Source organism: Ranitomeya variabilis, chromosome 5, assembly GCF_051348905.1.
Source record: "Ranitomeya variabilis isolate aRanVar5 chromosome 5, aRanVar5.hap1, whole genome shotgun sequence".
Taxonomy (NCBI): Eukaryota; Metazoa; Chordata; class Amphibia; order Anura; family Dendrobatidae; genus Ranitomeya; species Ranitomeya variabilis.
In genome coordinates, this window is record NC_135236.1 from 654,283,007 (window position 1) to 654,304,708 (window position 21,702).

The 21,702-nt window shown below is 44.5% G+C and overlaps 1 protein-coding gene across 2 annotated transcripts in view; it reads left to right on the plus strand.

Annotated features, from left to right (window-relative positions):
- The window catches only part of ADAM19 (ADAM metallopeptidase domain 19), a 63,815-nt gene extending 43,018 nt beyond the window's left edge, over positions 1-20,797 (plus strand). Inside the window, exons 11-22 of one of the 2 annotated variants that reach the window (XM_077266430.1) lie at positions 1,348-1,487; positions 2,467-2,644; positions 4,080-4,169; positions 4,257-4,452; positions 5,341-5,449; positions 6,771-6,972; positions 7,436-7,513; positions 8,251-8,359; positions 8,457-8,607; positions 13,935-13,995; positions 15,688-15,855; positions 17,180-20,797. In XM_077266430.1, the coding sequence (XP_077122545.1) occupies positions 1,348-1,487; positions 2,467-2,644; positions 4,080-4,169; positions 4,257-4,452; positions 5,341-5,449; positions 6,771-6,972; positions 7,436-7,513; positions 8,251-8,359; positions 8,457-8,607; positions 13,935-13,995; positions 15,688-15,855; positions 17,180-17,251 (1,554 nt within the window). In that variant the 3' untranslated portion in view covers positions 17,252-20,797. The remainder of the gene's footprint in view (positions 1-1,347; positions 1,488-2,466; positions 2,645-4,079; positions 4,170-4,256; positions 4,453-5,340; positions 5,450-6,770; positions 6,973-7,435; positions 7,514-8,250; positions 8,360-8,456; positions 8,608-13,934; positions 13,996-15,687; positions 15,856-17,179) is intronic. The other variant, XM_077266431.1, reaches the window with a different exon arrangement.
- The last annotated feature ends 905 nt before the right edge of the window (positions 20,798-21,702 follow it).

A 21,702-nucleotide genomic window follows, 5' to 3' on the forward strand; every position in this document is an offset into this window, starting at 1 on the left:
CATGTCTTGTGGCACAAAAACAGAAATGGTGCCTGCACTGAAGCCCCTTAGTGTCTTCGTCCACAACGATACCCCCTTTCATAGCCTCAAGACATTTTAATAAATGCCCCCCACAATACGATACCCCACAAGGAAATCCCACATCAAATTTTCTCCCACAGGTACCCACACACAGTATGATGCCGCCACAATCCCACCACACACTCTAATTGCCACAACAGCACTTCAAAAATGTGGTGGCCCCCACAGCCATCCACACAGTAGGAGAGGTCCCATAGCTTTCATACGGTGTTATGGTCACCACAGCCCCCCATATTGTATGATTCCAGCCCCCTACACAGTACTATGACTCCCACAGCACCCCACACGCATTATGATGGCCCTTACGGTCTCCACACACATTATGATGGCCCTTACGGTCTCCACGCACATTATGATGCCCCCTACCCACAAAGTATGACTCCCACAGTCCCCCATACAGTAAGATGGCACTTACAGGTCCCCATACAGTATGAAGTCCCCCACAGCTCACCATACAGTATGATGGCCTTTAGATCCCCCCACACACAGTATGAAGTCCCCCGCAGCTCACCATATAGTATGATGGCCCTTAGATCCCCCCACACACAGTATGAGGTCCCCCACAGCTCACCATATAGTATGATGTCCTTTACTGCTATCTATAGAGTATGCCTCCCACAGTCCCCTATACAGTATGATGGCCCTTAAATCCCCCCACACAGTTTGATGGCCTCCACAGCTCACCATATAGTTTGTTCTTTACAGCTACATATACAGTATGATGCCTCTCATAGTCCCCCATACACAGTATGATGGCCCCCACAGCTCACCATATAGTATGATGTCCATTACAGCTACCTATAAAGTATGATGCCTCCCACAGCACCCCATATAGTATGATGGCCCCTTCAGCACCCCATACAGTATAATGGCTCTTAAATCCCCCCCACATATAGTATGATAGGCCCATCAGCACCACACACAGTATGATGGCCCCCACAGCTCACCATATAGTTTGTTCTTTACAGCTACCTATAAAGTATGATGCCTCTTAGATCCCCGCACACACAGTATGATACCTCCCACAGCTCTCCATACAGTATGATGGCCCTTAAATCCCCCCACATATAGTATGATTCCTCCCACATCCCCCATACAGTATGATGGCCCTTAGATCCCCCCACATATAGTATGATGGCCCCATCAGCCCCACAAACAGGAATGTCAATGTGGGAAGGTAGATATGTATGCCCGGTGGTGCATATACCCGACCTCTGTTCATGGCTTACCTCTTGCAGTCGCTATAACCTGCTTCCATTATTGCAGGATCATTCAGACAACGCAATTGGAGTTGCAGCCACTATGGCCCATGAAATGGGACATAATTTTGGAATGAGCCACGACGCTGCTGGCTGTTGCACAGCAAAACCAGAAGATGGCGGTTGCATCATGGCCGCCGCTACGGGGTGAGTAAATGCATTAAATATTAAAAAGTACCGTATGTGTGTCAACAATAAGGATGGAAGAAAAATCCACAATCATGCATATTGAAATTTCTATGGAGCATCTACCTGTATGGAGTTTGTGGATAGACCCATTATTTGTACACATTTATAGCCACATGAGGACATTGAAAAATGAATGTAATTCTGGAAAATGCTGCCCCCTGCAGCTCTACAAGGGAGTTGCCTCAGTTGAAATCTGATGGCCCACACAGCCCCCCACACAGTATGATAACCCCCACAACCTCTTACACAAAATAATTGCCCACACACACAGTATGATAGCCCACCATGACCCCTTACACTATACATTGTCCCCCACAACCACTTACACAATATAATGGCCCACACACACAGTATAATATCCCACCAAGACCCCTTACACAATATAATGGCCCTCACAGGTCCCCACACTCAGTATGATAGCCCACCATGACTCCCCTATACAGTTTAAATAATCCCAAAGCCCCCACAGGTCCCCACACACAGTATGTCCCACCAAGACCCCTTACACAATATAATGGCCCCCACAGGTCCCCACACACAGTATGATAGCCCACTATGACTCCCCTATACAGTATAATGAATCCAAAAGCCACCATACAGTGTTTTGGCCCCCACAGGTCCCCACACACAGTATATCCCACCAAGACCCCTTACACAATATAATGGCCCCCACAGGTCCCCACACAGAGTATGATAGCCCACCATGATCCTTACACAATATAATGACCTCCACACACAGTACGATAGCCCACTAAGACCCCCTATACAGTATAAAGGCTCCCAAACCCCCCATAGAGTGGTTTGGTCATTACAGCCCCCCATACCGTGCTTCTTGGATGCTGCATTCCATCAGATCTGTAATAGATGCCAGTGGAATCTTTATGAAAGTAGCAAGACCATGAAAATAGCTGATATTAATGATTTCTGCTGCTTCCAGACATCCTTTCCCCAAAGTGTTCAATGCCTGTAATAGACGGGAGCTGGAGCGCTTCTTACGCTCCGGGGGAGGAATGTGCCTCAGCAACACCCCGGACACCAAGACCCTGTATGGGGGAGCACGCTGCGGAAATGGCTTCTTGGAGGAGGGCGAGCAGTGTGACTGCGGGGACCTCGAGGTAAGAGATCTGCGGTGGCCACTTTGGCAACCAGTCTTGAATCCTACTAATATCTAGTATTTTTGTACACAGCTCCTAGACAGAACTATGTGCATTAAAGGGGTTGTACCAAGATCGCAACCCATGGCCTGTCCACAGGGGCGCAATAATCGGCTGTCGCCGTCAGTCCTGTGGGCACTGCTCCATTCATACTGGGGACTTGGGACCCTCCGATCTTGTGATCATAGGGGTCCTAGCAGTCTCATTCCCAGTGATCAGGGTTCTATCAATCCTATGGACAGGTGATATGTTATGATCTTGGTACTGATTCATTTTGGGCAGATTAGCTTTGGCCCAAATGAAAAGTTCCCTGATTGAAGTGAAAAGATGTTTAATATACTCTGAGGTCTATCTGGACCTCGATGTATAATCAACCGAGGGCGGGATGAGGTTAAAATCCCCCAAAATCACATTATACTCACCTGTCCTTGCTTAATTGAGAGCCCACCCGAGATCCTCGGCTCCCATCTACGTGAATGATGTGCACCGGCCTCACATGATCGCATACGGCTCAGCTCTGGTAAAATCGAAGAGGGGCGCGGAGGACCGGGGGGATGCGGTGGCCTAAGGAGCCAGATGATTATAAAGTGTCTATTTTTTGAACATTATTTTAACCCTTTCTCACCTGTCAAGTCAGCCGCCTTTCCGCGCCATTTTGCTGGACTTTTTTTTCCAGCTGTTGTTTAATGGCCAGTTTAGGGTGTGGTTTTTGGAGAGGAAGCTTAGTAGAAACCAGGGCTGTGGAGTTGGAGTCCATTTTGGTGGCGTCTGAGTCAGATTCGGAGTCGGTGTCATGGAAATTGAGGAGTCGGAGGTTTGGCTTGTCAGGGCTGTGGAGTCAGAGTTGGAGTCGTGGAGTCGGAGCCCATTTTGGTGGTCGGAGTCGGTGTCATGGAAATGTCGGAGTCGGAGGTTTGGCTTACAGACTCAACAGCCCTGGTAGAAACTCCACTTTTTTAGGAGGATTTTGAGAGTTTCTGCTCCATAAAAACCCAATCTGAACATACGCTTAGACTAACCAAGAAGTGATCGTTAATCGGATGATTCTGTGCGCGTAGATCATCATTTAGACAAGCTGATAATCTGGAGATGAACACTCCTAGGGATGATCTTTCCTGATTATCAAAGTCAGCTTCCTTGTCGCATAGATGTGCATGGGAGCTGTATACATAAATCAATGCAATATTTTAGTAAAAAAAAAATTTGCAGAATTGTTTTATTTTTCATTTTAGATGATGCTTTTAAACAATGGCTGCCTAACTGCATAATTAGGTGTCGAAAGTTGCAAAATTATTTTCGAAATGCCGTGACTCCACCATAGATGAGTGTTCACTGATGAATGTTCGCTAATAACTGTGATTAGTACAAATCTCTTTTATTGTTTTTCTCTTTGCAGCAGTGTGACAACCCATGCTGTAACGCCACCACGTGCACGCTGCTGCCAGGGGCCGATTGTGCCCACGGGACTTGTTGTCATCAGTGCCGAGTAAGACATCTCATATTCATGGTGCGTATCGCCGGCCTCTGTGAAACACGTGTAGCCTAATCCTTGCTTGTAACATTCCCCAATTAGCTGAGGACACCTGGCTTCCCATGTCGGAAGACATCCAGAGCCTGCGACCTTCCAGAATTCTGCACCGGACACTCTCCCGTGTGTCCTGCTAACTCCTTCCAGCTGGACGGAACGTCTTGCCAAAATGGAGAAGCTTTTTGCTATAATGGGAGATGTCTTACGCACCAGCAACAGTGTCGGCAACTCTGGGGAAATGGTGAGTAATGGATTCAATAAATGAGTCCATGAATATGTTCATTATTATAGTCAGATGGATTTTCCATAAACATACCCTTGCGCAGACTATAATTTCTGCTCATTTGCTTCCTAAATGCAAAGGTAGGCAACTTTCTAACCAGTCTATAATAAAATATTCTACCATGTTGCTGCTGCAGAGTCTGTAAGTTCATTATCTAACTGAGCGATTTGCAAAAAATGTTCCAAATCCGTCAGCGTTCCTGCTTCTGATCTCTCTCTGCTCTCCTCTCCCTCCTCTCTGTAGTAGAGATGGCAGCAGGAAGATGAAGGGGGTTGTATACAGATCTCCACATTGTGGACAGGGGAGAAAGCATGTGGTGACTCATGGAGGGCAGAAAAAAACCAAGCTGCAGTTAAGGAAGGAAATATATGGAGAGGAAGTAAGTGCTGGATAGAAGCTGTGCTGATGCATGTGCTAATGAAGACAGCAGTACACTGGATATAGGCAGAGCTCACATCCAGCCTATATTACTGTTAGAGACAATCCCACAAGGTCAGGCTGTAAACTGCAATTGAGGAGGTGAAGATTGCAGACTGTACGTTAGTGCAGTTTAGCAGATGAGCATGCTTGGATATCAGCTTACTCACTAATGATAACTCATCAGCATCACCGTAAGCATATCTGTAGGGTGACAGAGCCTTAGTCTACCTTGGTCGAACTGCCTAGATGCTATGAATAATATTGACTGTAGCATCTAGGGGTTAACGAAAAACCGCTGCCAAATAACCCGGAGTTCAGAGATAACGGCACCACGATGTATGTAACAGTGCGGAAAAGGTTAATGACTCATGTGTCATCTGTGGAGATATACCCGCAGCCGACATGTACATTGTGCTTGTGTTACAGGAGCGGGTATAGCGCCAGACATTTGCTTCGAAAGGATCAATGCAGCTGGCGATCAGTATGGTAACTGTGGTCGAGATATGAACGGTGAATACAGGAAATGTGAAGCCAAGTGAGTGGGCAGAGTGGTGACGCCAATCTGTACGATCAGTATGTGATGTACCGTAATGTTGTGTGCATTGAGCCTTCCATCAGAGGTCAGGAACATGAAGACCCCGACGTACGTCACGGTATAGCCATACCATAATGTACGTCGTTCATTGGCCCCCACCATAAAATTACATCTAGCAGAACTAAAGGTGTAAGGATGTATATGGGGGCAAAATTGCTCAGTTCACCCATTAATGTAGGAAAGGTCTTCCATAATTTCCTTGTTAGGCTCTAAACCTATTTTTGTAGAGAGAGTACGTACCATATAGGTAGACCATGTGCCTAAGGGTAGGGTCACACCACCGTTTTCTCCACTCCATTCTGATCGGACTTTGATCAAAGTTTCTCCACCTTCTCCATTCTATCAATCCGTGAAAATCAGACCCCAACTTTTTTCTCGGACCCGTAGACTTGCATTGCCGATTATTTTGATCTGACCCTCAAATCAAAATTGGACATGTCTCTGATTTTCCTCTCGGGCCGAGAAAAAATGCGGACCTGTGCACAGCCCCATAGAATATCATAGGTACGAGGACTATCTGTGAAAGCCACAGGTAGCAGTGGTCTGGGAAAATCGGTCGTGTGCACGAGTCCTTAGAGAGAGGGGGTGTGGACGTGGTTTACTTTACTTATGGGTGGCTAGAGTCCCCTCAATGACAAAAAGGTGGCCCGAGGAAAAATTTGGACCTGTGCACAGCCCCATAGAATATCATAGGTACGAGGGCTATCCATGAAAACCACAGATAGCAGTCGTCCGGGAAAATCGGTCGTGTGCAAGAGTCCTTAGAGGGAGGGGGTCCGGACGTGGTTTACTTTACTTTTGGGTGGCTAGAGTCCCCTCAATGACAAAAAGGTGGCCAGAGGAAAAATTTGGACCTGTGCACAGCCCCATAGAATATCAAAGGTACGAGGGCTATCCATGAAAACCACAGATAGCTGTCGTCCATGAAAATCGGTCATGTGCACGGGCCCTTAGAGAGAGGGGGTCCGGACATGGTTTACTTTACTTTTGGGTGGCTAGAGTCCCCTCAATGACAAAAAGGTGGCCTAAGGGTCAAGATCAAGGTGACGGGGACAGACATCAGGTCTTCTTTTCCGGGGTGGAACCCACTTCGATCTTTGCTGTGGTGGTCCCAATCTATATCCACCACTACCTCTTAGAGACGTCACTGCTAAGCTTAGTTACTTTTGGGTGATGGAAGTCAGAAGATGATGGATGGCCCAGTCACTGTGTCCTCCAGGACAGCGACTTGTATGGATGATTGGTGATCTTCTCTCGGTAGACATGCCAAGTGCGGGAAGATCCAGTGCCTGAGCTCTGCCTACAAGCCCATCGAGCACAGTGCGGTGGCCATAGACACCACTATTACCGTGCAGGGGAGACGCATCCTCTGCCGGGGGACACATGTTTACAGGGTAACCGAAGAGGAAGACATGATGGATCCGGGACTCGTCCTTTCCGGCACCAAATGTGGAGTGAACCAGGTCAGATATAATCTACACTACGACTTCTGCCTATTTTTTATTAACTTCGGCAAGTTTTTGATAAACTTTGGTATTTAAAGGGTTAATCTCGATCTGTAGCATAGCTGGTAACTTACTGATTACAAGAGGTCTGATGCTTGGGACCCCCAGAGACCCCAAGAACGGGGCAGTACACCATACACAATGAATGGAGAACATGGTTGAGCATTTTCACCTCCGCTCCATTCTGAAGATCCCTGTTCTCTGGGGTCTCACCAACCAGACCCCCAGCATTTAGTAATTTATCCTCTATGCTATTGATAAGGGATAAGTTTTTATTTTGAGGAAGAACCCTTTAATTTCTTCACCGTTGTCAAAATCATGACTTATCCCCACCCCCCCACTATGATTTAGGAAGACGTGACGGGGATAAGTAAGGGAAATATTTCAGATTTTATAATAGAAACTTATTTATTTTCTGCAGATTTGCTTCGAAGGACAGTGCAAAAATATTACATTCTTACAGGTGGATGAATGTGCGAAAAAATGCAACGGCAAAGGGGTGAGCGCCTGCTGTCATTAATATCTGCGACGTTGGAAACTCCATAAAATGAAAAAAATGGCAAAAAACAATAAAAATAAACAGTTGGTCAAATGAGTTTTCCATTTTCAGAAATCCCAGTACTATAAAAATAATCAGAGCTTTTGTCACCCTCCCCAGGTCCGGCGCTGAATCTCTGCTACTTCTCCATGTACCTGTTGTACAAATAGCGCCTAAGGTTTTCTGAAAACTGAAAAAAACTTTTAAGGGATTTTTTTATTCACATTTTTTCGTGAAAAAAAATGCATTTTACGATAACGGCAAAACAAATGAGATTTTGAAAAAATTTAATTTACGCTCTGTTTTTTTATTCCTTTGTGTTTAAAAGTAAAAAAACGCAGCGGCTCAATTCTTTCAGCGGTTTTCACTATGGAGATCAAAAATGCATAAAAACCAAGTAAAAATAAATAAAAAAAAACACGTGTAATTTTTGGGAGTTTTTCATGCACCCAAAAAATACCATATAAAAAAAAAAAGCTACGTGTGAACACCTGACCTGAAAACTATGGGGAAGGGGGGGGGGGGTTGATTTGGAAATCACATTTTGATAGGACTTGTGCATGATACTTGCAGATAAAAAAAAAATTAAATTAAAAAATAAATAATAAAAAATAAATAAATAAAAATTAAAAAATATGTATATTGTATATATTTACCTCTTGACTCCCTTTGAAGTAATATACAATATAATTTTACAGATTTGCAATAATAACCAGAACTGCCATTGTTTCCCTGGATGGAAGCCCCCCTATTGTAACCAGACAGGTAACGGCGGCAGCCTGGACAGCGGACCGGTACCTGCAGATGGTTCGTCCTCTAAATCTCTATATTTCCAATGTTTAGATTAATATTTATTGGAATCCGGACAATTATATCTGATTTTTAACTCTGTTTTTGCCACCAGGTTCTCAGTCGGTGGTCTTCTGGATCTTTATTCCTCTGTCATTACTAGCTGGGATGATAGTGATGATTTCCATATACCTCCACAAAAATGGGTGCTTACAAAGACTTCTCCATCCGGGCAATGTGTCTGTCGCTGGGTCTCTGCAGAAGAGGTGGGTGCAGTATTACTACACATATACACTACCGTGTAAACGTTTAGGGTCACTTAGAAAGTTCCTTATTTTTGAAAGAAAAGCACAGTTTTTTTCTAATGAAGTTAACATTAACTGATTCAGAAATACACTCTATACATTGTTAGTGTGGTAAATGACTATTCTAGATGCATATGTCTAATGCAATATCTTCTTAGGTGTATAGAGGCCCATTTCCAACAACCATCACTCCAGGGTTCTTATGATACTTTGTGTTTGCTAACTGTGTAAGAAGGCTAATGGATGGTTGGAATACCCTTGAAAACCGTTGTGCAAGTATGTTAGCACAGCTGAAAACAGTTTGGCTGATTAGAGAACCTATAAACCTGACCTTCCTTTGAGCTAGTGGAGAATCTGGAGCATTACATTTGTTTGTTCCATTAAACTCTCAAAATGGCCAGAAAAAAAGAACTTTCATGTGAAACTGGACAGTTTATTCTTGTTCTTAGAAATGAAGGCTATTCCATGCGAGAAATTGCCAAGAAACTGAAAATTTCCTACAACGGTGTGTACTACTCCCTTCAGAGGAGATCACAAACAGGCTCTAACCAGAGTAGAAAGAGAAGTAGGAGGCCCCGCTGCACAACTGAGCAACAAGACAAGTACATTAGAGTATGTAGTTTGAGAAATCGACACCTCACATGTCCTCAACTGGCAGCTTCATTAAATAGTACAAGCAAAACACCAGTGTCAACGTCTACAGTGAAGAGGCGACTACGGGATGCTGGCCTTCAGAGTGGCAAAGAAAAAGCCATATCTGAGACTGGCTAATAAAAGGAAAAGATTAATATGGGCAAAATAACTCAGACATTGGACAAAGGAAGATTGGAAAAAAGTGTTATGGACAGACGAATCCAAGTTTGAGGTGTTTGGATCACACAGAAGAACATTTGTGAGACGCAGAACAACTGAAAAGATGCTGGAAGAGTGCGTGACGCCATCTGTCAAGCATGGTGGAGGTAATGTGATGGTCTGGGGTTGCTTTGGTGCTGGTAAAGTGGGAGATTTGTACAAGGTAAAGGGGATATTGAATAAGGAAGGCTATCACTCCATTTTGCAACGCCATGCCATACCCTGTGGACAGCGCTTGATTGGAGCCAGTTTCATCCTACAACAGGACAATGACCCAAAGCACACCTCCAAATTATGGAAGAACTACCGTATTTTCCGGCGTATAAGACGACTTTTTAACCCCCGAAAATCTTCTTAAAAGTCGGGGGTCGTCTTATACGCCGGGAATCGACTTGTACGCCGGTGTATATGGTGGGTGGGGAGGGGGAGTGATCCTGATGACGAGGGGGCGTCTCACAAGAAAGTGAGTAATCCCCATTACCTTATCCTAGCGGTGCAGCGTGGGGGTGTCAGTGCTGGGAGCGGCGGCGGCTGCTGTGTTCTGGTGCGGCGGCTCCTCTTCTGTGTGGGGCCTCTGTGCTGTGAGGTGGCGGCGGCAGCGGCGTATCTTTATCCAGTTGGGGCTCCTCCGGCATCTCCTTAGCCCTGGAGGCCCCGCCGCAACTCCATCGGTGCAATGTGGTGGCCTCCGGGAAAATGGCCGCTGCTCAGATTCAGATCTCGTGTCCCGAGATTTCGGGACGAGATCTGAATCTGAGCAGCGGCCATTTTCCCGGAGGCCACCGCATCGCACCTATTGAGCTGCCTCCGGGAAAATGGCCGCTGCATTGCACTCATGGAGTTGCGGCGGGGCCTCCAGGGCTAAGGAGATGCCGGAGGAGCCCCAACTGGATAAAGATATGCCGCCGCCACCGCCACCGCCACCGCACAGCACAGAGGCCCCACACAGAAGAGGAGCCGCCGCACCAGAGCACAGCAGCCGCCGCACCAGAGCACAGCAGCCGCCGCCGCCACTCCCAGCACTGAGACCCCCACGCTGCACCGCTACGATAAGGTAATGGGGGATACTCACTTTCCTGTGAGACGCCCCCTCGTCATCAGGATCACTCCCCCCCCCCCCAAAAGGCACATATTCACCGGCCCTATAAGACGACATAGGGTGTATAAGAAGACCCCCGACTTTTAAGAAGATTTTATATTTTAACTGGTAAAGTTGGGGGGTCGTCTTATACGCCCAGTCGTCTTATACGCCGGAAAATACGGTATTTAGAGAAGAAGCCGGCAGCTGGTATTCTATCTGTAATGGAGTGGCCAGCGCAGTCACCAGATCTCAGCCCAGTGAGCTGTTGTGGGAGCAGCTTGACCGTATGGTGCAAACAGTGCCCATCAAGCCAAACCAACTTGTGGAGGGGCTTCTGAAAGCATGGGGGGAAATATCTCCAGATTATCTCAGCAAATTAACTCCTAGAATGCCAAAGGTCTGCAATGCTGGAACTGCTGCAAAGGGAGCAAAGATTGAAGGAGAAAATTATTATTTCAAATAAAAATCATTTTTTCGAACCTTGTCAATGTCTGGACTAGATTTTCAATTCATTTGGCAACTGATTTGATTAATAAAAGTATGAGTTTTCATGGAAAACACAAAATTGTCTGGGTGACCCCAATATTTTGAACGGTAGTGTATAGCGATTAGTGAAACAGTTTGGTCTCAGGTCTCCATATTCCTGCTTCTCCTGCACCCTGTGCAACACGACAGAGCACCAATTCTTACGGATGCAGCCTAACATGGGCAATTCCCAAAGTCATACGTTTTTGTATTATTTCTGTAGTTAAATAGCCGTATAAGGTCTAAGATCTATGAAAATGAGCCACCATACAAATCTGGTGCCAGCTGCAGTGCACAGCCAGCATCGACATCTAACAGAAGTGACCAGAGCTGCCACCTATCGCTGCTGTTTAATAACCATTAAGATGACACTGTTTGACAGAGGCATTTAAATTGCTTCGATATTTGGGAATCAATCCAAAATCATGGCAGCCAGAGATCTACTGACGACCTCCATCACTGCCATCCTCATATACTCATGAAGCCTAACTTGTGGAAATATAAAATGAATTAACCCATATGATAAACGCCATAAAGAAATTATCAAAAAAAAGCAACAAAGTGCCTGCATTAGTGTTTTTCGGTAATTTTGTATACCCAAAAAATGGAATAAAGAGCAATTAAACAGTGGTATGTACCGCAAAATGATACCAGTAAAAACTACAGCGCAACATGCACAAAAAATAAGCCATCATACAGCTCCATCGAAAAAAGAAAAAAGTTATGGGTTGTGGCGGCTCAAACAAAATTATTTTTAACAAAGTTTTTTTTTTATTACGACTACTATATATATATATATATATATATATATATATATATATATATATACAGTATATATGGTATAAATGATATTAACTCTACTTTGAGGGTCGATATAATGGCAGTGTTACATTTATATAGTTTTTTTAATATTTACTACTTTTACATATTAAAAAAAACACAGTGACTTGAAAATTATAGGCAAAAATTACATTTATGGGACCAAATAACTAAAAATTGGCATGTGCATATGTATTCACCCCTTTTGCTATGAAGCCACTAAAAATTTCTGGTGCAAGCAATTATTTTCATAAGTCACATGGTTAGTGACAGGATGTTCCCTGTGCGCGATCTAAGTGTCACATGTACTACTAACCAAAAACCACCATGAAGACCAAGGAGATCTCCAAACACCACCATGTAGACCAAAGAGATCTCCAAACAACACCATGAAGACCAAGGATATCTCCAAACAACACCATGAAGACCAAGGAGATCTCCAAACAATACCATGAAGAACAAGGAGATCTCCATACACCACCATGAAGGCCAAATAGATCTCCAAACAAGTCAGGGACAAAGTTGTGGAGAAGACAAGTCAGTGTTGGGTTATAAAAAAAAAAAAATCCCAATCTTTGATGATCCCAGAAGCACCATCAAAGCCATGATCATCAAATGGAAAGAACATGGTTCCACAACAAACCTGCCAAGGGAGGGCCTCCCACCAATACTCTCAGCCCAGACAAGGAGGGCCTTATTCAGAGAGGCAGCAAAGGTAACTGCAGAGTTTCCAAGCAGAGACTGGAGTATCTGTCCATACGACCACAATAAGCCGTACATTCTATAGTGGTGGCCTTTATGGAAGAATGGGGAGAAAAAAAGACTTTACATACACACAAAAATTGTAAGGCTCATTTTGAGCTTGCCAAAACACATGTGGCAGACTCCCCAAATATATGAAGGAAGGTGCTCAGATGAGACCAAAATTGAACTTTTTTGACCATCAAGGTAAATGCTATGTCTGGCGCCAAACCAACACAGCTCATCACCCCAAGAACGCTATCCCTACAGTGAAACATAGTGGTGGCAGCATCATGCTGTGTGGATGGTTTTTGGCAGCAGGGAGAAAGAGTGGTCTGGGTCGAGGGGAAGATGGATGATGCGAAATACAGACCTTAATCCAATTGAGAATCTGTGATCAGACTTGAAGATTGCTGCTCACCAGAGGAAACCATCTAACTTGAAGGAGCTGGAGCAGTTTTGCCTTGAGGAATGGGCAAAAATCCCAGTGGCAAGATGTGGAAAGCTCATAGAGACTTATAAAAATGTGACCTGCAGCTGTAGTTGGCCTAAAAGGAGGCTCTACAAAGCACTGACTTTATGAGGGTGAGTACTTATGTCCTATTTGTTGTTTGCTTCACAATAACAAGAAAACCCAATGCTCACAGTTACAGGCATGTTGTGCACATGATCTAATCCAAACCCTCAAAAAAAACAAAACCGGGAAATTCCAGGTTGTGAGGTAACAAAACACGAAAAATGCCAAGGAGGTGAATACTATCTCAAGCCACTGTAACGTTGAAGTGGCTGTTTGAGGGCTTACCTTGTGCAGGCTGTGTTATACTGACAGTTAGTCACTTTTTTTCTTGTTCTTGCTTTTTTAGGAGGTGAGATGACCAAACTCCGGCAATCTTGACATTGTCTTTTAGGGTATGTTCCCATGGTCAGTAAACGCTGCGGGTTGAACGCTGCGTACATCCACAGCGTCCAACTCACTGGATCCAGATGTTACCACATAGTGGATGGGGAATCAAAAAATCTCATGTCCACTATGTGTGCACCGACGCCCGTGGATCAGTTGCAGAGACGGACATGTGGCACGTCTTTCCAGACCGCAGCATGTCCAGTTATCTTGCGGAGACACGAGCGCTGCCATTTACTGGCCGTGTGCAATTACCCTTTAGGCTTTTTTTTTGGCGCTCATCATGTGAGATTAATAACCTTTACATACTTATTACTTTATATTTTTCTTTTATTAACATAATATTTTCTTCTTTTTTATCCTTTTAAGTGAAAGTGGAGAAAAAACAAAACTTGATTCTACCTCAAGACCCAAACCTCAGATTCAGATGGTAAGTTTTTGTGGAGAGATGAGCGAATCATTTTGTAATGTCAATCTTTTTTCTTGAAATTCCAGAACATTTCTGTTTCAATGGAATCCAAATTTGTCCGCAATCGATTTAGACGATCCAGCAAAATGGTGTTTGGGTTTTTTTAGGGCCAGAAAGGGTTTAAAAAATAAAATATTATACTTGCCCTTTGTGCCTATCATCCGTCCTGCCTCTGCAGCTTCCTTCCGGTCATCTAATCGCTTATTCTGGTCTTTGAATTGGTCTTCGGATCCTCCAGTGCTGACTAGTTGTCACACGGTCATGGTACGTGTCACCGCGTCTGGACTAGTCAGTGTTAGAGAATCCCAAGACCATTGGGTGTGAACAGAGGACCAAGCAGAAAGCTGTGTTGGTAGGATGGGTGTGGGATGGACTTAGGATAGGTGTGGGACAGACCTGGGACAGGTGTGGGATGGACCTAGGACAGGTGTGGGATGGACCTAGGACAGGTTTGGGACGGACCTAGGACAGGTGTGGGACGGACCTAGGACAGGTGTGGGACGGACCTAGGACAGGTGTGGAACGGACCTAGGACAGGCATGGGACAGACCTAGGGCAGGTGTGGGACAGACCTGGGATAGGCAAGGGATGGCCCTGGAACAGGCGAGGGATGGCCCTGGGACAGGTGGGAGGCGGACCTGGGACAGGTGTGGGACGGCCCTAGGACAGGTGTGGGACGGCCCTGGAACAGGCGAGGGATGGCCCTGGGACAGGTGGGAGGCGGACCTGGGACAGGTGTGGGACGGCCCTAGGACAGGTGTGGGACGGCCCTAGGACAGGTGTGGGACGGCCCTAGGACAGGTGTGGGACGGCCCTTGGACAGGTGTGGGACTCGCCTTGGACAGGTGTGGGACTCGCCTTGGACAGGCAAGAGACTGCCCTGGGACAGGCAAGAGACGGCCCTAGGACAGGCGTGGGACTAGCCTTAGACAGGCGTGGGACGACCCTAGGACAGGCGTGGGACGGCCCTAGGACAGGCGTGGGACGGCCTTGGGAAAGGCGAGGGATGGCCCTGGGACAGGCGAGGGGCAACCCTGGGACAGGCGAGGGGCGGACCCATGACAGGTGGGGGGCAGACCTATGACAGGTGGGGGGCGGCCCTGGGAAAGGCGAGGGATGACCCTAGGACAGGTGGGGGTGGACCTATGACAGGCAAGGGGCAGCCCTGGGACAGGTGAGGGGCGGACCCATGACATGTGGGGGCATTTTCGAATGTGCAGCGGCAGCGTGCATACCTGACCGCCCATAGAGCATGAAGGCAGCGGAAGTCGGGGGGTGCGCACTGCTTCTCCATTGTAAATGATGGAAAGAAAGGTATCCCCCTTCTGCCGATCCCAGCCGTCAGACCCCCACCAATCTATCCGATGGATAGGTGATAAATGATCCTCACTGGATGACCCCTTTAGAATCCCATTCACATGCTGCTAAAAAACGTTCAAGTATTTTACGTCAAAGGTCTACATGCGGCAAATTTGCTCCAAAATCCGCGACGTCTGGACACTTTCTTGCGATTGTGGCTACACTTGACCTGTAGATGTTTGGTAGTGTCCTAGCACTCCGCTATTATAGCAAGGTGTGAACAAGTCCCTGGCAGAGTCCTTCTTCTTCAGCTTTGATGTTACTACTAATGGAAAATATGATGATTTTCCGCAGTGTCCGAAGAGCCCAAACAGCTTGCAGTCCAGTAAGGGGGCTGAAGGACGGTGTTCATCCAGGTACCAGCCCAGTCACCATCCGGTCAGCAACAAGCAGACTTCTCAGATGAGGATTTCTCCACCAAGCAGACCACCGCCACCACCGCCAACTCATCCACCCCCCAAGGTAAAGACGATGTGTAAGGTGCCGAGATATTCTGTGCAGATATTGAATCGTCCATTAGGTTAATGTAATATAGATTTCAATAAGTTATTCCTTGAAAACAGCGCCACCCCTGTATTCAGGTAGTGTCTGGAATTGCAGCTCATCTCCATTCACTTCAATCCTGATTAGCTGCAATAACTGGCGCAGTCTGTGGACAGGGGTGCGCTATTTCCAAAACATAGCAGTCATTTTTTTGTAATCCTCAGCTATGTTTAACCCCTGTCATGACCGGATGACCTTCCGTTTTTGCTTTTTTTGATTTTTTTTTTCCTCTACTTCTTTAAAGAACCATCACTTTTTTTATTTTTCCATCAAAAGGGCTTGTTTTTTTTTGCGGCACAGGTTGTATTTTTATATGACAGCATTTATTCTATCATGTGATGGAATTTTTTTCCCATTTTCTAGTGCAAATGTGATTAAATTGCAAAAAATAAAATAGCTTTTTGTGTTTTGTTTTTTTTACCGTGTTTACTATATGTTTAAAATTACCTGGGAATACGACTCTCCAGGTCAGTACGATTATGCAGATACCCAACATGTATAGTTTTTTTTTTTTATCTTAAAGTGGCAAAAAAAATTCCAAAATTTGTAAAAAATAAATAAATAAATATTTTTCGTTTTACATTTTTAGTTGATGGAGCGGCGGGAGGGATTATTTTTTTCGCCCAGAGCTATTGTTCTTATCGATACCATTTTGGGGTAGAACCGATGTGTTGATCTCCTTTTTTTTTTTTGAAGTGTCCGGAAAAATGTAATTCTGGTGTTTTGTTTTTTTTTTCCCTCTTTATGCTGTTTACTAATCGGGTTAATTAATTTTTCCTATTTTTATATAGCTCGGACTTTTACCGATGTAGTGATATCCAAAATGTGTATTTTTTTCTAATTTTAATGGGTTGATTTGAACTTTATATATTTTTTTTTTTCATATTTTAAATTTTTTTCCCACATTCTCCTATATTTATTAGTCCCCTTAGGGGACTTAAACCTGCGATCATCTGATCTCTTGTACCATAGTGTATAGCGAAAATCACCGTCTCCTATGAATCCTGGTCACGTGCTGGCGTTCACAGGAGAACCGCCATGACAGGCAACTTTAGCAAACCCCAGGCCGTGATGTCAACCATTAGCCCCTCGCATTGATGGGCGCGTAGAATGACGCTGCCCCCTGCTGGCACTCAGTAAATTACAGCACATGTTAACAGCCGCGGGTGGATCCCACGTCGGATCCCGCATCCAAATAAATTATTTTTTTCTGACTGATCTGAATGTTGTCTCCATTTTCTAGGCATTACAGCCCCCTAGAAAAACTGCCCCTCCGGTGCCCCCGAGCAGGACGCGGCTGACGGCCAAGGACTGAGGAGGAGTTGCCTGCAGAGGGTCTATGACAGGTCTCACGTCTTGGGTCTCATCGAGAAGAAATGGCAGCGTTGTAAGACGAGATCTCTGAAAATGTCCTCAGAACTGGAAATCTGGGAGTGAAAGGAGTGTCTATGGGGGCAAGGATAGTTTTCGGACGTCCTGCTAGAAATCCCATAGAAGAACATTATAGTCAGCCTCTCCGTCCGTGTGAAATGGCTGATAACAGGGAACAATAGACTGGAGAAGGTGCAATTAATAGAGACGCCACCATCCTGAGAAAACTGTCTATTTTTTTAATCGCCATTTTGAAGTTTACACAGATTTAATTTACATAAATAGTTATTTCTTATCCGCTACTGATCCTGAGTTACAGCCGGCGTTGTGCTCCAGAGCTGCATTCACAGTTCTGCTGCCTTTCATGTTATAATATTGTAGGAAAGTCACAGCAAATATCTCACATTACAGGAGCTTTCCTGACCATCCCAATCTGTTTCCTCCAGAATCCAGTGATGGCGGCTTTACACCACCACATCCAACACTCGGCATTGTGCTTGGTGATGTAAGGCTGCATGCAGCTGCTCCTTTATTTTTATAATTCGGGCTGTTTCTGAGGATCAGTATGAGAGAAGTCTTGCAGTTACGAAGCCTTTTATGTAGATAAATTCTATGTAAACTCTAAGCCTTACCTCGCATACATGGACATGATACACCGCGGATCGGGAGAATAAAGGGGACGTTTAATATGAGCGAATACTATTGTCATCCATCGAATAGATGAGAGCCGTGGTCAGCAAACCAAAGAGGATGCAGAATACAATACACATAGTTATATTCACAGAGGGACCATCAGCGTCTGTGTGATAGGCTGAGCTGTAATACCAGGCTCGGCCTGGAGGAGAAGGTGGCGCTGTTTATAGGTCTTTCTACCTGCCTGTTACCCTTTCTTTGCTGGTCCACATTCTTAATTGCTAGACTACAACTCCCAGCATGTCATCCTGGGACTTGTAGTTTCCCGGCAGATTGAGATCACCGCTCTCCATTGTATATCCAAGCGATGCAATTGACAAATCATTACGGGCAATCGCTCAGTGTAAACGTCTCTTATCATGTTTTCCATATTTTTGGGGCCCCCCATTACACAATGTCCTGGAGTTCCCATGTAAGAAAAGCTTTACAGTATATGTTTTAGATCGTTTATGATGATATATCTGTGATTTGGGGGGAGGGGGAATTTTTTTGCACAAGATTTAGACCCTGGTGGTCAATTTGTTTTTTTTAATTATTTTTTTTGTTATTTGACGATGTAATACAATGTGACAGAGCTGAGCCTCTCAGCAGCCAGAAGACAACCAGAAACGGTGCTAGTAGTGTTACCTACATTTTTCGGGTCTGTTCACACATACAGGTGCATCTCATAAAATTAGAATACATTGTGTGAAGTTTCCACAATCAGTGATGGTTTGGGGAGCCGTGTCAAAAAGACCAAAGTCAGCGCAGCCGTCTACCAGGAAATGTTAGGGCACTTCATGCTTCCCTCTGCCGACAATCTTTTTGGAGATGGAAATGTCATTCTCCAGCAGGACTTGGCCCCTGTCCACACTGCCAAAAGTACCAATACCTGGTTTACAAGCAACAGTATCACTGCGCTTGATTGGCTGCAATCTCGCCTGACCTTAACCCCATAGAGAATCTATAGAGTATTGTCAAGAGGAAGATGAGAGACACCAGACCCAACAATGCAGACGAGCTGAAGGCTGCTATCAAAGCAACCTGGGCTTCCATAACCCCTCAGCAGTGCCACAGGCTGATCGCCTCCATGCCACGCCACATTGATGCAGTAATTGATGCCAAAGGAGCCCGACCAAGTACTGAGTGCATTTACTGAACATACATTTCAGTAGGCCAATATTTCGGATGTTAAAATCATTTTTTCAAGCTGGTGTTATAAAGTATTCTAATTTACTGAGGTAATGACTTTTGGGTTTTTATTGGCTGAAAGCCATAATCATCAACATTAACAGAAATGAACACATGAAATAGATCACTCTGTGTGTAATGATTCTATATAATATATATGAGTTCCACTTTTTATATTGAAGAACTGAAATAAATTAACTTTTCGATGATATTCTGATTTTGTGAGGTGCACCTGTATGTTCTGTATTTTGATGCAGTTTGCACTCGTTTTTACACATTGTGATAATAGTGCAAAGTCAGTGGTGACCAACATCAAAAAAATCAGGTTTAAGATCTAAAGCATGCTGGAAAAGGAAAAGCTGTGCTTTTTTATAATTGCTTGTAGGACCCAGTGGAGAAACCCCTCTAAGATTTGGGTCCTACATTTGGTCACTTATCGGTGGCAGTGACTGTGGTGTGGGTACTCCACTATTCTCAAAAGTCAAGAGCAACTTGAAAAACCCAAAAGGTCACCCACCTGCAATTTTTTTATTTTACTCACTTATATAGCTCCATTAATTCCCCAGAACTTTACAGATTACATTGCTGTCCCCATTGGGGCTCACAATCTACATTCCCTATCAGTATGTCTTTGAAGTGTGGGAGGAAATTGGAGGAAACCCACGCAAACACGGAGAGAATATATAAACTCCTTATAGATGTCGTCCTTGGTGGGACTTGAACCCAGGACCCCAGATTTGCAAGGCTGCAGTGCTAACCACTGAGCCACTGTGCTACTTTTCATCTTGACTACTGAGCCTCATAGATTCTAATTCCTGTTCTGTAGAGATCACTTTTCGGCAGTCATCTCATTATCATTACAGGCCCTGTACTAGGGGTAACACATCCTGTCGCCCCATGTGCGCTTCTGAGCCACCTAAAAAATGTAGCAGTCATAGATAATCCCAAGCGATCAGGTATCAGTGATCCATTTGTACATCACTTGGGTAGATGCAAATTAAATTGTGGCCACTTTTCTTCTTATGGGTCTTCAAAAAATTACGTTTTTATGGTACACCTATAGAAATAAAATACATATTTAAGAATTTTTTATTTAGCATATTATCTATAGTAAAGAAAATTCTGAAATCTTATAGTTTTATCTCTTAACTACTGAGCCTCATGATAAACTTCCCGTTTTATACAGATTTTTTCTCTGCTGTCATCTCATTATTATCAGACACGATTAGAATGACGTATTGTATAGATAACACAGGATCCGCTACGTACAATAATGTGATAGTATCAGATCACCTACCCTCTCTCTGCGCCGTGACCTCTGCACAGGACACAGAGCATGCCCACAACTAACATTTCAAAAAATTGTTTCCAATAGTCTATATAGTTGTTGTAAAGCAATTTTCTAATTGCTGTTAACAATAAAGATGGTGAAGCCCCTAATCATGAATAGAAAATAAATTGCACAATTGTATTTTTTTACTCCATGTTTTCCTTCCTTGCAAGTGACTGATTTATTTTGCACATATTTTCTGCAATTTTACGGGACGCTTTCTACACACTTGTAATTTGTGACAAAACGGCTCTGTTGTGGCAAATTTTGCTGGAAATTTAATAAATTATATTTAACAAATTTAGAATTTGTATTCCTCCTTTTTTCGATTTATTGTCCCATATTAGAGGTTTCCGGCCCATGTATGACCTTTGTTAAGAGTAGGTCATCAATATCAGATTGGTGGGGGCCCGAAACCCGTTAAATATGAGCTGGGAGAGTTCAGAGGAAATAACTCTGCAGAAAGTATAGAGATTGTAACCCAGAATTAGGGTAAAGTTATTTTCGCTGATGAAGTCCCCTTTCAGACTTTTTGGGACATCAGGAAGAATGATTGTATGGAGAAGAAAAGGTGAGAACTACCATGAGTCCTGTGTCTGCCAACAGTAAAGAACCTTGAGACCATTCATGTGTCGGGGCCTCTCATCCATGGAGGGGGTCACTCATAAATTTGTCTAAGAACACTGCCCTGAATAAAGAATAGGACCCAAACAGCCTCCAAGAGCAACTTCTGCCAATGATCCAGGATTGGTGATTAACAATGACCATGTTGGAGAACTCAAAACCTCTCAAGGAGTTTTTCAACGATACAGATTAGATATTAGAAAAAACTTTTTGACAGTGAAGGTGATCAATGAGTGGAACAGGCTGCCACGAGAGGTGGTGAGTTCTCCTCCAATGGAAGTCTTCAAGCAGAAGTTGGACAAACACCTGTCTGAGATGGTTTAGTGAGTCCTGCATTGAGCAGGGGGTTGGACATGATGACCCTGGAGGTCTCTTCCTACATTCCATGATTCTATCATTCTATGACCATGTCACAAGGCATAAGTGATAGCTAAGCGGCCAGGAAACTCCCCAGGTATGAATCCTTTTGAGAACATATTGTCAGTCCTCAAAAAGCAGACAGACATACAAAAGCACAGACGTTGGGATAAACTCCAAGCACTGATTAGAAAAGAATGGGCGGTCATCAGTCAAGTCTT